A 13,100-nucleotide genomic window follows, 5' to 3' on the forward strand; every position below is an offset into this window, starting at 1 on the left:
TGGCAATTCAGCCATTTGGGCCCACTCCACCATTTAACATGATCATGGCTGATCTAATCTTGGTCTCAACTCCACTTTCCTGCCTGCTCCCCATAGCCCTTTATCCCACTTTTCATTAGAAACATATCTATTTCTTTCTTGAATCTGTTGATTGGTTCTGCCTCCATGCACTCTGGGGCAGTGTGTTCCACAGATTCACAATCCTCTGTGGAGAGAGAATAGAGCCAAAGTTCCAGTCTGGATCAGCCAGACTCGAAATGTTAGCTCCATTCTCTCTCTACAGATGCTGTCAGACTTGCTGAGATTTTCCAGCATTTTCTGTATGTGTTAAAAAAACGAAGCTGTTGCTTAGCAACCTGAGGTCCACAGTGAAAAGTAGAAGCATTTGAGTTTCAGTTTGGAACCCGGAAAACCAGAGACAAGAAGCATTCCACAAAAAATTGCTAGAACAGGCAGGACAATGCACAGGGACAGAAAGCCAGTTCCAAGCTAAAGAACAGAAAGTCCCAGAGACTAAGGAACGGGCCAGAGGAACATCCCAGGAAGACTGTGAAGTCAAAGGAAGTTAAAGTAAGGGGCAGAGAGAGGCTCCCTGTTAAAGACAGGACTGCAAGGTGCAGACCTGGAGCAGTCAACTAGTGAGATGCCAGACATCCAAAGTGATCCTAAGGTTTGTGATGCCTTAATACACCCTGTGACGTAGTGACATGGCTGGATACCTGAGAGGTTGTGTGGAAGCTTGAATATACATGATAATCATGATGTGGAGATGCCGGCGTTGGACTGGGGTAAACACAAAGCTTTACCGAAAGCTTGTGTGGCTTTTGCTACCAAATAAACCTGTTGGACTTTAACCTGGTGTGGTTAAACTTCTTACTGTGTATACATGGTAATCCAGGGCCCAGCAATACCAAAAAGAGCGACTGAAATTCTGGATATGGATCCTTGGTAAACACATTCAAAAGAAAGCATCATTTAGGAGAAGATTCCAAGGCATGTTCTTTGAGAGCAGAGATTGGGAACCCTCATGTGAAAGTCCAAGTTCCAGTGAGACTAGTTGGCTCACAGTGTGACAAGCATCTGGGGGGGATATAATGGGAAATCCAGGAAGCTGTTGCAGATGGCATTTATCACTTCATATCATAGGGCGGTGTCTGACCATAGTTTGCTTATCAATTTACATGGAGTGTGTGCTTACTGAGAATATTAGAGTAAAATATATGTTTTTGTAACTTGTGTTATCCTTCCCAATCTGTATATATCTGTAAAGGCACAGCTGGGGTGAAGGAGTAGTGTATTATAGTTAATCTTTTTTTGTTTAATAAACGTTTTGATCTTTTCTTAAAAGTTAACATGGCAGCCCTGTGACTCTTCACCCACAAATCTAAACAAGAAATAAAAGTTGGGACCTAACAAGCCCGGTTCCATTCTGGGATCAGACTTGTCCAGTAGTAACATCAGTTGGGATTGTAATAATACCAATATGCAAAATGTTTATCTAAAAATAATTTTAAGTCCAGTTGTGTAATGACCATTAAGTTGTGTATTCACTACCAATTTAGTGATTTCGTCTTTGCACTGACTAATCTATCAGTATAAAACTGCCTCAACCTCACTTTGAATCGAAGTACCCGGAAACTTAATGGAAGATACTTTCAGAAGTCTTCAGTCTTACACAACATCGTGTTGGGGTGTCAAAACTGGTTTGTAAAGTACCCGAGAGCCGTGTAGATACATTGTAAATTTACCTAAACCAATTCAAATGTTTAGACAGGGGAATTTCCCCTCCTTGCTTTCTAATCGTATAAAATTTCAAACATTTATAGAAAAATCTGCCCATGAATGACCCAAGCACGCAAATAACTCTTCTCAATGCAGAACTGTTAAAATTTCAGCCAGGTAGGAGTCCAGCAATCTATCTAATTGGAATCCAACCACTTCGGGCCAGGAAAGCTATAGTATAGTATGGTATAGGATGCTCCTTATGTTGCAATGAGGTGTTTTAACATTAATAGAGAAATTTGAAAATTTTCGCAAGTTTCAGTTATCAGATCACGGAAGGTGTCTCTTACCTGCCTACACTAGAATATCCATTGTATGGCTCTTCTTTGAACAGCAGGTGAAACTGTATGTTTCCATAACATAATAAAATATTTTGAACATTAATCTATGTCCCACGGAGTATAAAGATCACTAATACTGACAATGGGAATGGAATTCACATGGTGATTAGTAAAATGTAGTTACTTCTTGGACCATGCTAACAATCGTCATTTTTGACCCATTTAGTGGATTTTCGAAAGGGGTAAGAGCGGCGGGGGTAAAGAAGACAGAGTCGATACAATTGATGTTAAGGTGAAAGTCCGTGCAGGTGGAATACAGGAATGTTAGTTGTTTTCACATTCCTGCTGCAATCGAATTCTGAAAGCGTTGTAAAGTGATTGCTCATTTATTTCAATGGAATAACTTGTTCATAAATACGCACGGTGCACTTCCCATATTGGCCGCTCTTTTGGACCTTGTGCCGATGTTTTTTCTTAAGCCATGTGCACTAAACTTTCTCTGAAAACTTGTCCCGCTAATGCACTTTTGCATGTTTAATATCACATTTTTGATGATTAATGTAACCTTCATTCGCTATATAGCAAGGAAACAAGTTATTCGGTGCTAGATCTTTTGTGGATGTCGCTCAGAGAACCGGGTGCCACATACTGAAGATGATCATCGGCATCTGAGATCAAACGAGAAAGTGAATAAATAATGAGGTCCCGTTTGGTAATCCACTTGCGTTTTGTTTCAGATTGGCAAATATTACCGAAAGAAATTCTCAATAACTTTCAAAAGTTGTGATTTTAACGGGGAAAGATCAGAGGATCTTTCCGCATTTGGAACAATGAACAGATGAACAATTAGACATAAACCTAAATAAAATATATAAAATTGACTCGGCAATCAATGTTTAATCTGATTAACATATTTTTCGTATTACTATTGATCATTGTGTACCGTTTAACCATCTGTTTTAATGACTGTCAAACTGGTTCCATTTCATTAACGACAAAAAAACACCCTAAATGCAATTGCATTGTGTTTTTAGCGTATTGCAACTTAATAGTTCAACTCTCAAATGATCTCACTCTCTCTATATATGAACAAACTAAGTTTATAATCCCCCAATAAAAACAAATTGGGGTGGTTGGAATATAAAAGTAACACTTTGCTCAACAAAGTGCGGTTGCATGATTTCCACTGACCATCTGTGCTTGGATTACTATATAATAAAACGTGCTGTTGATTTATCTATCGGGAGGCTACACTAATAACAAAGAACACAATCAGCAATTAAAGCCAACCTAAATTAAAAATCGTTTTTCACCCATTTTATCTTTCCAAAGAGTTGGCAAAACTTGCAGAATATTCAAACAATCCCGACATTATAAGTAATTGTATTGTTTATTGTTTTAGCAGAAGCATTTGACGGGAAATAAACTTACTTAATAACGATTTGAATAAAGTTACTTGCTTCTTTTGTGAATAGTTGGGAATTATTCCTTTTAGCGTTCAACGCCACTTGAAGAGTCTGCTGTGTGTTTTGAGTTGGAATTACGGGGGTGCGGAGGGGGAGGTGAAGGGGGAATGCTGTTTGATGAAGACAGCGCCAAAAACTTGATATTCACTGGGCTTTGTAATCGTCAAATGTATTTTTTTTAAAAAAACACTTCTCCAGGAAACGGTAGTTCAAGCTGGTGGCTAAATGGAGTTAAATTGGTGGATTATTTTTGGTGCTATTTTCAAATTTTAGCAATTAAATTTCTGAGAAGCCAATCAAATACATTGCCGTTTGCTTAATGCAAAACATATTTCGCACCTATAAGCTAGGTAGGCTGTTTGCAGCCAACTTGGCACTCGCCTGGGTTTCAACAAAATGGGAATGGTTTTTCTATAAAGAATAAAAAAGTAAATAATAAGTTATATATATATATAGAGCGAGAGAGAGCTTTATATATAGAGGTTTAAAATCTCTCTCTCTGATGTATGCAGTTAGACAACAGGAGGCTCCCGCTGGGCATTGCCCTTTAAACGCGGTGAGGAGTGCGGTGAGTTTTCACACCAGGACCTGGGGGGAGGAGGAGGGGGAGGGGCACTTGCCACTTGAACCCGCCCCTTCTCCCTCTACCTTTGATTGACGTACCCGTAATCCAATAGGGAAGGAAGCGGGGGCGATTGTTTGTTCACGTGTTCCAGAGGCTGCGCCAATGGGAGAGGTGGGAGGGAAACTCGCTGCATCCAACGTGGGTCGCGGGCTGTGGGTAGCGCGAGCGGTTTAATATTAACGGCCGCTTTCCCCCCGCCCCCCCCCCCTCCCCGCGGGCAAACAGCTCCTTGAGGAGAGCTGGTGGCGGAGCGGAGGCAGTGGCCCTGAAGCTGCGGCTCTGCTGCTGATTTCGATTTGAAGTCGGGTTTGTGTGAGGCGGGGATAGCGAGAGAGAGTTAGCCTCGGTCGGTGCGGAGCTGCCGTTTGGTTTTGAGTTTCACGGAGCGGTGGTTCCTCGGTGCGAGGCAAGATGGCGGCGCTCGGGCTGCCGGCGTTCCTCCTCCCGTTGTTGCTGCTGCTGCTGCTTTCTGCCCCCCGGCCAGCTGCGTGCACAGGACCAGGACGTGGAGCCGGCTCCCATCCCCTCACCCCCGCCGGGGACTTGCCGTGCATCCCGGGCTGTACGTGTAGCGGGGAGCAGCTGGATTGCAGCAAGCAGGCCTGGACCCACATTCCCCGCCAGCTGCCCGCCTGGGTCGTCTACTTGTAAGTACACTGGAGATGTTCAATCATCCGCTGTAAAGGAACTGTCAGGGTTTGGACAGGGGGCACAATCCACCACTCAGTCACACGCGGCTAAAGATGCAAACTTCATTGCTTTTAGCGCTGCTTCCAAAATGTACCAAGACTTCAGTCTCTTTACAGGTTTACTTTTTTCAAGTTAAAAACATTCTTACGTTTTAAATACTTTAAAAAAAACTCTAGGATTATAATCATAGGTGAGCTTTGAAACGAGTTCAGGAATGTGCCGAGCTGTCTTTTTTAACTTGTAGCGGACCGGACTTGAATTGCACCGGTCACTGAGTTGCTTTGGACGATTTGTAGCGAAATGCTATCGTCTGCGTTCATCAAGTCTTAAATCCTGCAACCGAGACAAGTCACTACTTTTAGCAGTAGCTGAGAAGTTTCAGAGCCGCGGTATCGTAGTTTATGAGCGATCGCTTTGTTTTGAGTTTCAAATTGTGGTGAAAAAATGTGGACGAAAATACATTTTGGGGGGGTTAGCGAGGTTTCCTCCGCTTTGTGTTACTTAACTAAAATAGGTGACCGAAGACAATCCCTTGGTTGAATTTCAGGAGAATTAATTGAATTTAATGTTATCCGAGTTGGTTTAATGAAGTGAATTTTGTGGATGTGTTGTCGAATCAGTCGATTTAGTGTAGCAGTAAGTTTCAAAGAAAAACCCACGATCCACTTGCAGAAATAGAGCCATCAAAATATGCTGTCACTTTGCTTTTGGAATTAAAGTTTGAAGTGCCGCATAGAACTGTTGAAAGTTCATTTGCAGTTGATTGGATGGATGTACGAAACTTTGATTTTGTTTTAGCATCTTCATTTGCAATTTCTTCTGGTTTGGTTCTTCATGGCTGTGCAGATCTAAGTCTTTGGAGTGCTAATCCCATAACTAGGTAATTAGGCGGCTCACTTCTGTTGGATGGCGATGTAGTTTTTCTAGAGACTGTTCGGTTCATTGTCACTGCGACGTGGTTCTCATTCACTTGGCTGTTGCCCGGCGATGCTGATTGGCAGCATGCCTACTTCAATTTCAGTGTCCAAATGGTCCTAATGCCCGATGCAGCATTGGTTTATAATTTATGTTGTAGCTGTGTTGGTCAGCTGGAAATACTAGTCTTGGCGGGAGCGAGGGGAGGAAGGGAACTGAGAGCAGCAGAAATTGACGCTGAGGTCCGTTACATCTGCACATTTTCCATTTATTCCCATAGACCCGTCTGATGTATTGTTAGAAAATGTTCTATTGCCTTTTTCATGCTGTCTCAGCTGTGCTAATATCGTCAGATTGCCATTTTTTGAATTCAAGTTATAACTGACGACATTGCTCAGACGTTGCGAAGATTTACCCACTCTAAATTTTTACATTGTTATGACATTGGCAAGACAGTTCATGTTTACTGACAAGAGTCTGGTAATAATGTTTATTGTCTTTGCCCAAAAAGTTGACAAGATTAATTGGTGAACTTTTTATGATTTACAGGCAAATGCTAAAAACAAATTCTTCTAAATGCTTAACAAGTTTATGTAATATTCTAAACTGTACCAAGTAGGAAAGTAATAGGTTCAATCTCTCGTTTTGTGTCAAGTTAGCTAATCTCAGGTAGGTAGCAATAGCTGTAATTATAATTAGCCTCTACTTTCCTACTAAATCAAAAAGTTAGTATGTAGGTGTAGCAAGTGATTGATTAGGAAGACAAATGAAATATTGTCACTTATTGCAAGGGAATGAAATATTAAAATGGAGAAGTTTTTCTGCAGTTGTACAGGGTTCTGATGAGACCACATCTGGCGTACTGTGTACAGTTTGGTTTCTTTACTTAAGAAAGAATGCAACTGCATTAGAAGCAGTTCAGAGAAGATCTACTCATCTGATTCCTGGGTCGAAGGGATTATCTTATGAGGAAAGATTGGGCCTTATCCATTGGAGTTCAGAAGGACGAAATGTGATCTTATTGAAACATACACAATCCTGAGGGGACTTGGCAGGGTGGATGCTGATGTTTTGCTTTGTGGCGGAAACTAGAACAAAGGGACACAGTTTTAAAAAAGAGTCTCCCATTTAAGATGGAGATGAGGAGAAATCTTTTTTGAGAGTTGAGTCTTTAGAATTTCCTATCCCAGAGAACCGTAGAGGCTGGGTTATTGGATATTTTTAAGGTTTAAATAGATTCTTGATTGACAAGGGTGTCCAAGGTTATAGGGGGTAACAGAAAAGTAGAGTTGAGGCCACAGTCAGATCAGCCATGGTCTTATCAAGTGGCAAAGCAGGCTCAAGGGGCTGAATGGCCACCTTCTAATTCATATATTCGTACTTTGGGGAGGAAACATTGGTTAGAATTCCCACTCCTGGTTCTTGGTCAGTCACTCCTGCTGGAAATGCTTATGGATCATGGGCATTATTAGCATGTTCAGTTGTGATGCATTCACAGTCAGGTAAGCTGAACTAACCATCCGGTCTTGGATAATGGCCATTTGGTTTAAGTATATAGGATAACTGGTGTTTTTGGAACAGTACTACAGCAGATGGTCAGTGCTATCTGGAACTAAGGGACTCACAACTTGTTGAGAAAATAAGCACAGTTTTAAAATGCAAGGGTGGGTATTTAATATTTTCAGCACAGTTTACAGTTTCTACCCCAATATGGTTACAGTATATAAAGTTATAACTTCAGTTTTGTAGGGCCATGTAAATTTTAGCCTTATTCTTACATTGTTATAGACAAATATTATAGTTACTGTATATATGCACTCACTTTTTTAAAGTTGGACATCAGTGCCAATGCTACATAATTAAATATTAGAAACCTTGAAGGGGCTGGGGTGTTGTGAGTGCAGGTGGAAAGACATTTTTCTTTGGCAATCAGCATTTTAAATTTTCCTCATATGTACATAAATTTAAAAAAAACAGTTTGGGGCCAAGTTTCTGTTCAGATAACTATGATTTCTGATTAGTCCTGTGGTTCGGAAGTGCAAATTGGCCTGATCTTATTCTAGCCTTAAGGTCAAAAATATTACATTTACACTCATTTAATGATGGTGCACTGATATGGCACAATTTCATATAATTTACTTTTGTATTTCATCTAGAAACAGTTTTCACATTAACAACACCAAGAGTGAGTTTTGTTCTACCTGTAGTATATAATCCAATATCCTGTCAAAATTAAGGGCATATGGTTAGAATTAAACATGTTTCTCTACCACTTTAGTTTTCTGAATTCGCGCAGCCCCTGTTTAGAGTGTTTTCCTTTCCTCCTTGCCTTATTGTCAGGGCGGACCTGTATTTAAATTTTCAGTACAGTGTAAGTTGGAAATAAATTGTTGTAATGTCACCTTTACCCGCAGAGTGAAATTTGGTCAACTAAGACTTTGTGCTGACTTTAAAATGATTGACACTATTATCCTGAGAGAGCCTCCAAACTGGTTATGTTTCTCTCTTAACAATATTGCAATGAATGCAAATTGAGAAAATATGGAAAAGTCTTGCTTCTAAAGTTGTTTTACGATCGTTTTGCAAACAATGGGTGCAGATTTAACAAGGGGGAGTGACCTGTAGAGAAATATTCCCAGGAGGATTTGTGCCATAGTGATTTAATGCTGTAAATTTGCCATTGCAATTGCTGTCAAGCCACAGTCTGAATATAAAAGAGCAAGTTTCTAAATGTGCCATTGTTGGTCCCTGATTTTTGCATCAGAAAAGAAAGTGGCTATCTTAGCAAGAAATTAAGAAGTAGTAATTTACCAAGACTGATCAGAGGCCTTGGCTAATACCTTCATGTTGCAGATATTCTTTTGCCAAAGAAAACTTTCACATTTCTTTCACAAACACGTGAACAAATAATACCTTCAAGTTTAAAGCAGTTGCTTAAGGTCAGTAGAGACTTACTGGGAGAAATTGGATTATAACATTTGTTTTTCCCCATCTTTTTTTCTTTGAGGAAAAATAGTACGGTTTCAGCATCAATATTTTTAATGGGTAGAATTGGACAGAATTGTGAGCGAAGAAGTCCTTCATATGCCTTTGCACTGGTTTAATTCTACTTAAGAATTTTACAAAAAATGTGAGAATAACTCTATTGAAAGTTAATACTTCTGTGTCCTTGGTTTTGTTTTGCAAGTATTAACGGTTGAGGGAACGCTTCATTGCTAGTTTCAATTTTTTTTTCACGATTTAAACTTTTTTGACTTAATTATGTTTCGTTAAATTTTTAAAAAATAAAAGAACTTTAGAATACTTACTTGCATGATCAAATTTATATCAGTTATTCTTTTGAAGTTTCAAAATGTTTAAAGAGGATACTGAAGAGATTTATGAGGATGTTGCCAGGACTGGAAAGTTGCAGCCGTGAGGAAAGATTGGATAGACTGGGGTTGTTTTCCTTGGAACAGAGGAAAATAAGGTGTACAAGATTGCCATGGACCAAGTTCCCTGTAAGAAGTTTAACAACACCAGGTTAAAGTCCAACAGGTTTATTTGGTAGCAAAAGCCACACAAGCTTTCGGAGCTCCAAGCCCCTTCTTCAGGTGAGTGGGAATTCTGTTCACAAACAGGGCATATAAAGACACAGACTCAATTTACATGAATAATGGTTGGAATGCGAATACTTACAGCTAATCAAGTCTTTAAGATACAAACAATGTGAGTGGAGAGAGCATCAAGACAGGCTAAAAAGATGTGTATTGTCTCCAGACAGGACAGCCAGTGAAACTCTGCAGGTCCAGGCAGGCTGTGGGGATTACAAATAGTGTGACATGAACCCAATAGCCCGGTTGAGGCCGTCCTCGTGTGCGGAACTTGGCTATCAGTTTCTGTACAGCGACTCTGTGCCGTCGTGTGTCGTGAAGGCCGCCTTGGAGAACGCTTACCCGAATATCAGAGGCCGAATGCCCGTGACCGCTGAAGTGCTCCCCAACAGGAAAAGAACAGTCTTGCCTGGTGATTGTCGAGCGGTGTTCATTCATCCGTTGTCGCAGCGTTGCATGGTTTCCCCAATGTACCATGTCTCGGGGACATCCTTTCCTGCAGCGTATCAGGTAGACAACGTTGGCCAAGTTGCAAGAGTATGTACCTGGTGGATGGTGTTCTCACATGAGATGATGGCATCTGTGTCGATGATTCGGCACTTCTTGCAGAGGTTGCTGTGGCAGGGTTGTGTGGTGTTGTGGTCACTGTTCTCCTGAAGGCTGGGTAGTTTGCTGCGGACAATGGTCTGTTTGAGGTTGTGCGGTTGTTTGAAGGCAAGAAGTGGGGGCGTGGGGATGGCCTTGGCGAGATGTTCGTCTTCATCAATGACATGTTGAAGGCTCTGGAGGAGATGCCGTAGCTTCTCCGCTCCGGGGAAGTACTGGACGACGAAGGGTACTCTGTCCACCGTGTCCTGTGTTTGTCTTATGAAGGGGCTTGGAGCTCCGAAAACTTTGTGTGGCTTTTGCTACCAAATAAACCTGTTGGACTTTAACCTGGTGTTGTTAAACTTATTACTGTGTTTACCCCAGTCCAACTCCGGCATCTCCACACCAAGTTCCCTGGACAGAGATGTCAGTAATGAGTGTGCGTAAGTTTAAAGTGATTAGTGAAGAAGTAGAGGGGAATTGAGGAAAGATCTTTTCACCCAGACAGTGGTAAGGGTCTGGAACTCTGTCTGAAAGGGCATTAGAGGTAGAACCTTCAACTTGTTTAAAATGTGTGTGTGTGTCCCAAGGGTTATGGACCATGTGTTGGAAAATGGGTTTAGGCTGCGTGGTTCATTTTTTAGTTTTGTGCAGACACGATGGGCAGAGTGATCTCCTTCTGTGCCGTTAAGTTTTCTACATTTTCAAATAATTAGAAAATTTAGATAAGGAGGAATGTGCAGAGATGGGGGAAAGAGAGGGAGAATGGCAGTTACATGAATTGCTCCTTACGACACAATGGGCTGAATGGCAGCCTTCTGTGCTGCAAATGATTTTGTGATTTGTGTAGCAAATTTTGTATAAAATGTATAATTCCTAAATGTTACTTTTCTGATAATCTGTAACGTTTATTTGTTAATAGCTCATGTCAGTAGCAAATTGAGTGACTATAAAATAGCACAATGACCGTCATGTATGGTACTCTGGCTAGATTTCCATAAAATTAGAACTATTCAGTATGTTTGGAAACATAAATAGTATTTTCCTTAAGACCTGTTTTGTTAATATAGTTGTAACAATTAAAAAGTTGCATTGTGGTGATTTAATCAATGGAACTCGAAGCACAGGGATTGATTTGGGAATGCAAGATTCGATAGGTGTTTGATGGTCGGTGTGGACATGATGGGCCGAAGGGCCTCTTATGTGCTGTAAAACTCTGACTCTAAGGGTGCCGGGGCTGTATCTGGTGGACTGTTTAAATTGCCAGGAATACATTGTAGCATGTAAGACACAGTTATTCTATTGCTAAGGTGGAGCTCTGTGCCTTTACAGCTGAAAGTCTTGCATTGTTAAGTGAACAAGGGAGAAGTTGATCGGAATTTAATTGCAAACAACAAGACTCTGCTTCACCAGCTATTCACTTTCTCTTTAAAATAATGTTGTCTACACTGATGGATGTTGTCTATAGAAACTTCCAGAAAACATTTGAAAAGATTTCACACAAATGATATATTAGCAAAATAAAAGAATATGGAATTGGAGGCAAATAATTGGTTGGTTGGTAATTGGATGCGAATTATGAATAAAGTGTTAAGAATAAAGGGAACATTCTTTGTTTTGCGTGTATTCATTTGGTGTTTCCCAGGTTTTCTTTTCTCACAGGCTGGCACACCTCTAAAGTCAAATTGAATTACAGTTTCTGAATGGAAGACTTGAACTCCAGTGTTTTATGCATAATTACTTTTGTAATTCTTTTGTAGGATGGGTTATATTCAGTTTTCATTTTCACTCGTCAAATTTGGAAATTTGAGCTTGAATTATTTTGGAGTGGTATGTGATGGTTACAGCTGTCATAAACAATTTCATTAATTGTTCGCATCATATTGCATGTGTTTTCTTTATAACTTGAACAATTGCAGTTGTGAGTACATGATCTTGTTAGTTTTGCACTTGTGTTGCTTATTTACCTACCACTGAGCAATGGCATAGAATTCATTAGTTAATCTTGTGTTCTTATACATATAAATTAGGAGTAGGCCACTTGGCCCCTTGAGCCTGCTCTGCCATTCAATAGGATCATGGCTGATCTGTTTGTAGCCTCAGCCCCACATTCTTACCCACCCCTAATAACCTTTCACTCCCTTGTTAATCAACAAATTATCTAGCTTTGCCTTAAAATATTCAAAGATTCTGCTTCCACTGTTTGTGTTATTAATTCATTAATTAGTTCCAAATATATGTTTCTCCAGACCTCACCTCTGCCCTCCCCTTTCCGCAAGCCTGTTTTTCGTATGTTGAGGTTAGGATGGGGTGGAATAAGCTGTAAACCTTGGTGAGCAGGCAGTTTGCAGTTAAAAGCTTCAATTATGTTACTTGAGCAAAGTTTTTTATATTTAATATTTAAATTTTTAGAGGTAGTGAACTGGCATAAAATTGGTATCTGGATTAGAATCCAGCTCCGATTGATGGATTGAAATTCCTTTTACTCTGCTGCTGTAAGGCCAACAAAAATTGTGACAGTTTCATCGTGGCTGTGTCCAAAGAACTAGGCTGTGCCATGACTGGTGCTAAATTGGACCATGCAGATTAACACAAATTTCAGACTAGTCCCATTCCTGACATTTCCATTTGGGCGGCACAGTTGTTAGCAGTGCTGCTTCACAGCGCCAGGGACCTGGGTTTGATTCCCGGCTTGGGTCACTGTCTGTGCGGAGTTTGCACATTCTCCCCCTGTCTGCATGGGCTTCCTCCCACAGTCCAAAAATGTGTGGGTTAGATTGATTGGCCATGCTAAATTGCCCGTTAGTGTCTTGGGATGCGTAGGTTAGAGGGATTAGCGGGGTAAATATGTGGGGTTATGGGGGTAGAGCCTGGGTGGTATTGTTGGAAGAAGGTGTAACTGGGGTGATCAGTAAGTTTGCGGACGACACGAAATTGGCTGGACTTGCAGATAGTGAGGAACATTGTCAAAGGCTACAGATGGATATAGATAGGCTGGAAATTTGGGCAAAGAAATGGCAGATGGAGTTCAATCCAGATAAATGCGAAGTGATGCATTTTGGTAGAACTAATGTAGGGGGGAGCTATACGATAAATGGCAGAACCATAAAGGGTGTAGATACGCAGAGGGACCTGGGTGTGCAAGTCCACAGATCCTTGA

General features: G+C 40.8%; 1 protein-coding gene across 5 annotated transcripts in view; it reads left to right on the top strand.

Annotated features, from left to right (window-relative positions):
* The window catches only part of lrig1 (leucine-rich repeats and immunoglobulin-like domains 1), a 189,821-nt gene that overhangs the window by 47,173 nt on the left and 129,548 nt on the right, over positions 1–13,100 (top strand). For 2 of the 5 annotated variants that reach the window (XM_078209485.1, XM_078209486.1), the window contains exon 1: positions 4,261–4,801. The exons of 2 other annotated variants lie outside the window; for them this stretch is intronic. In XM_078209485.1, the coding sequence (XP_078065611.1) occupies positions 4,566–4,801 (236 nt within the window). In that variant the 5' untranslated portion in view covers positions 4,261–4,565. Of the gene's footprint in view, positions 1–4,260; positions 4,802–9,755; positions 9,863–13,100 lie in introns of those variants that run through there. One more of the 5 variants, XM_078209487.1, reaches the window with a different exon arrangement.

The sequence above is a fragment of the Mustelus asterias genome, chromosome 3, assembly GCF_964213995.1.
Source record: "Mustelus asterias chromosome 3, sMusAst1.hap1.1, whole genome shotgun sequence".
Lineage (NCBI taxonomy): Eukaryota > Metazoa > Chordata > Chondrichthyes > Carcharhiniformes > Triakidae > Mustelus > Mustelus asterias.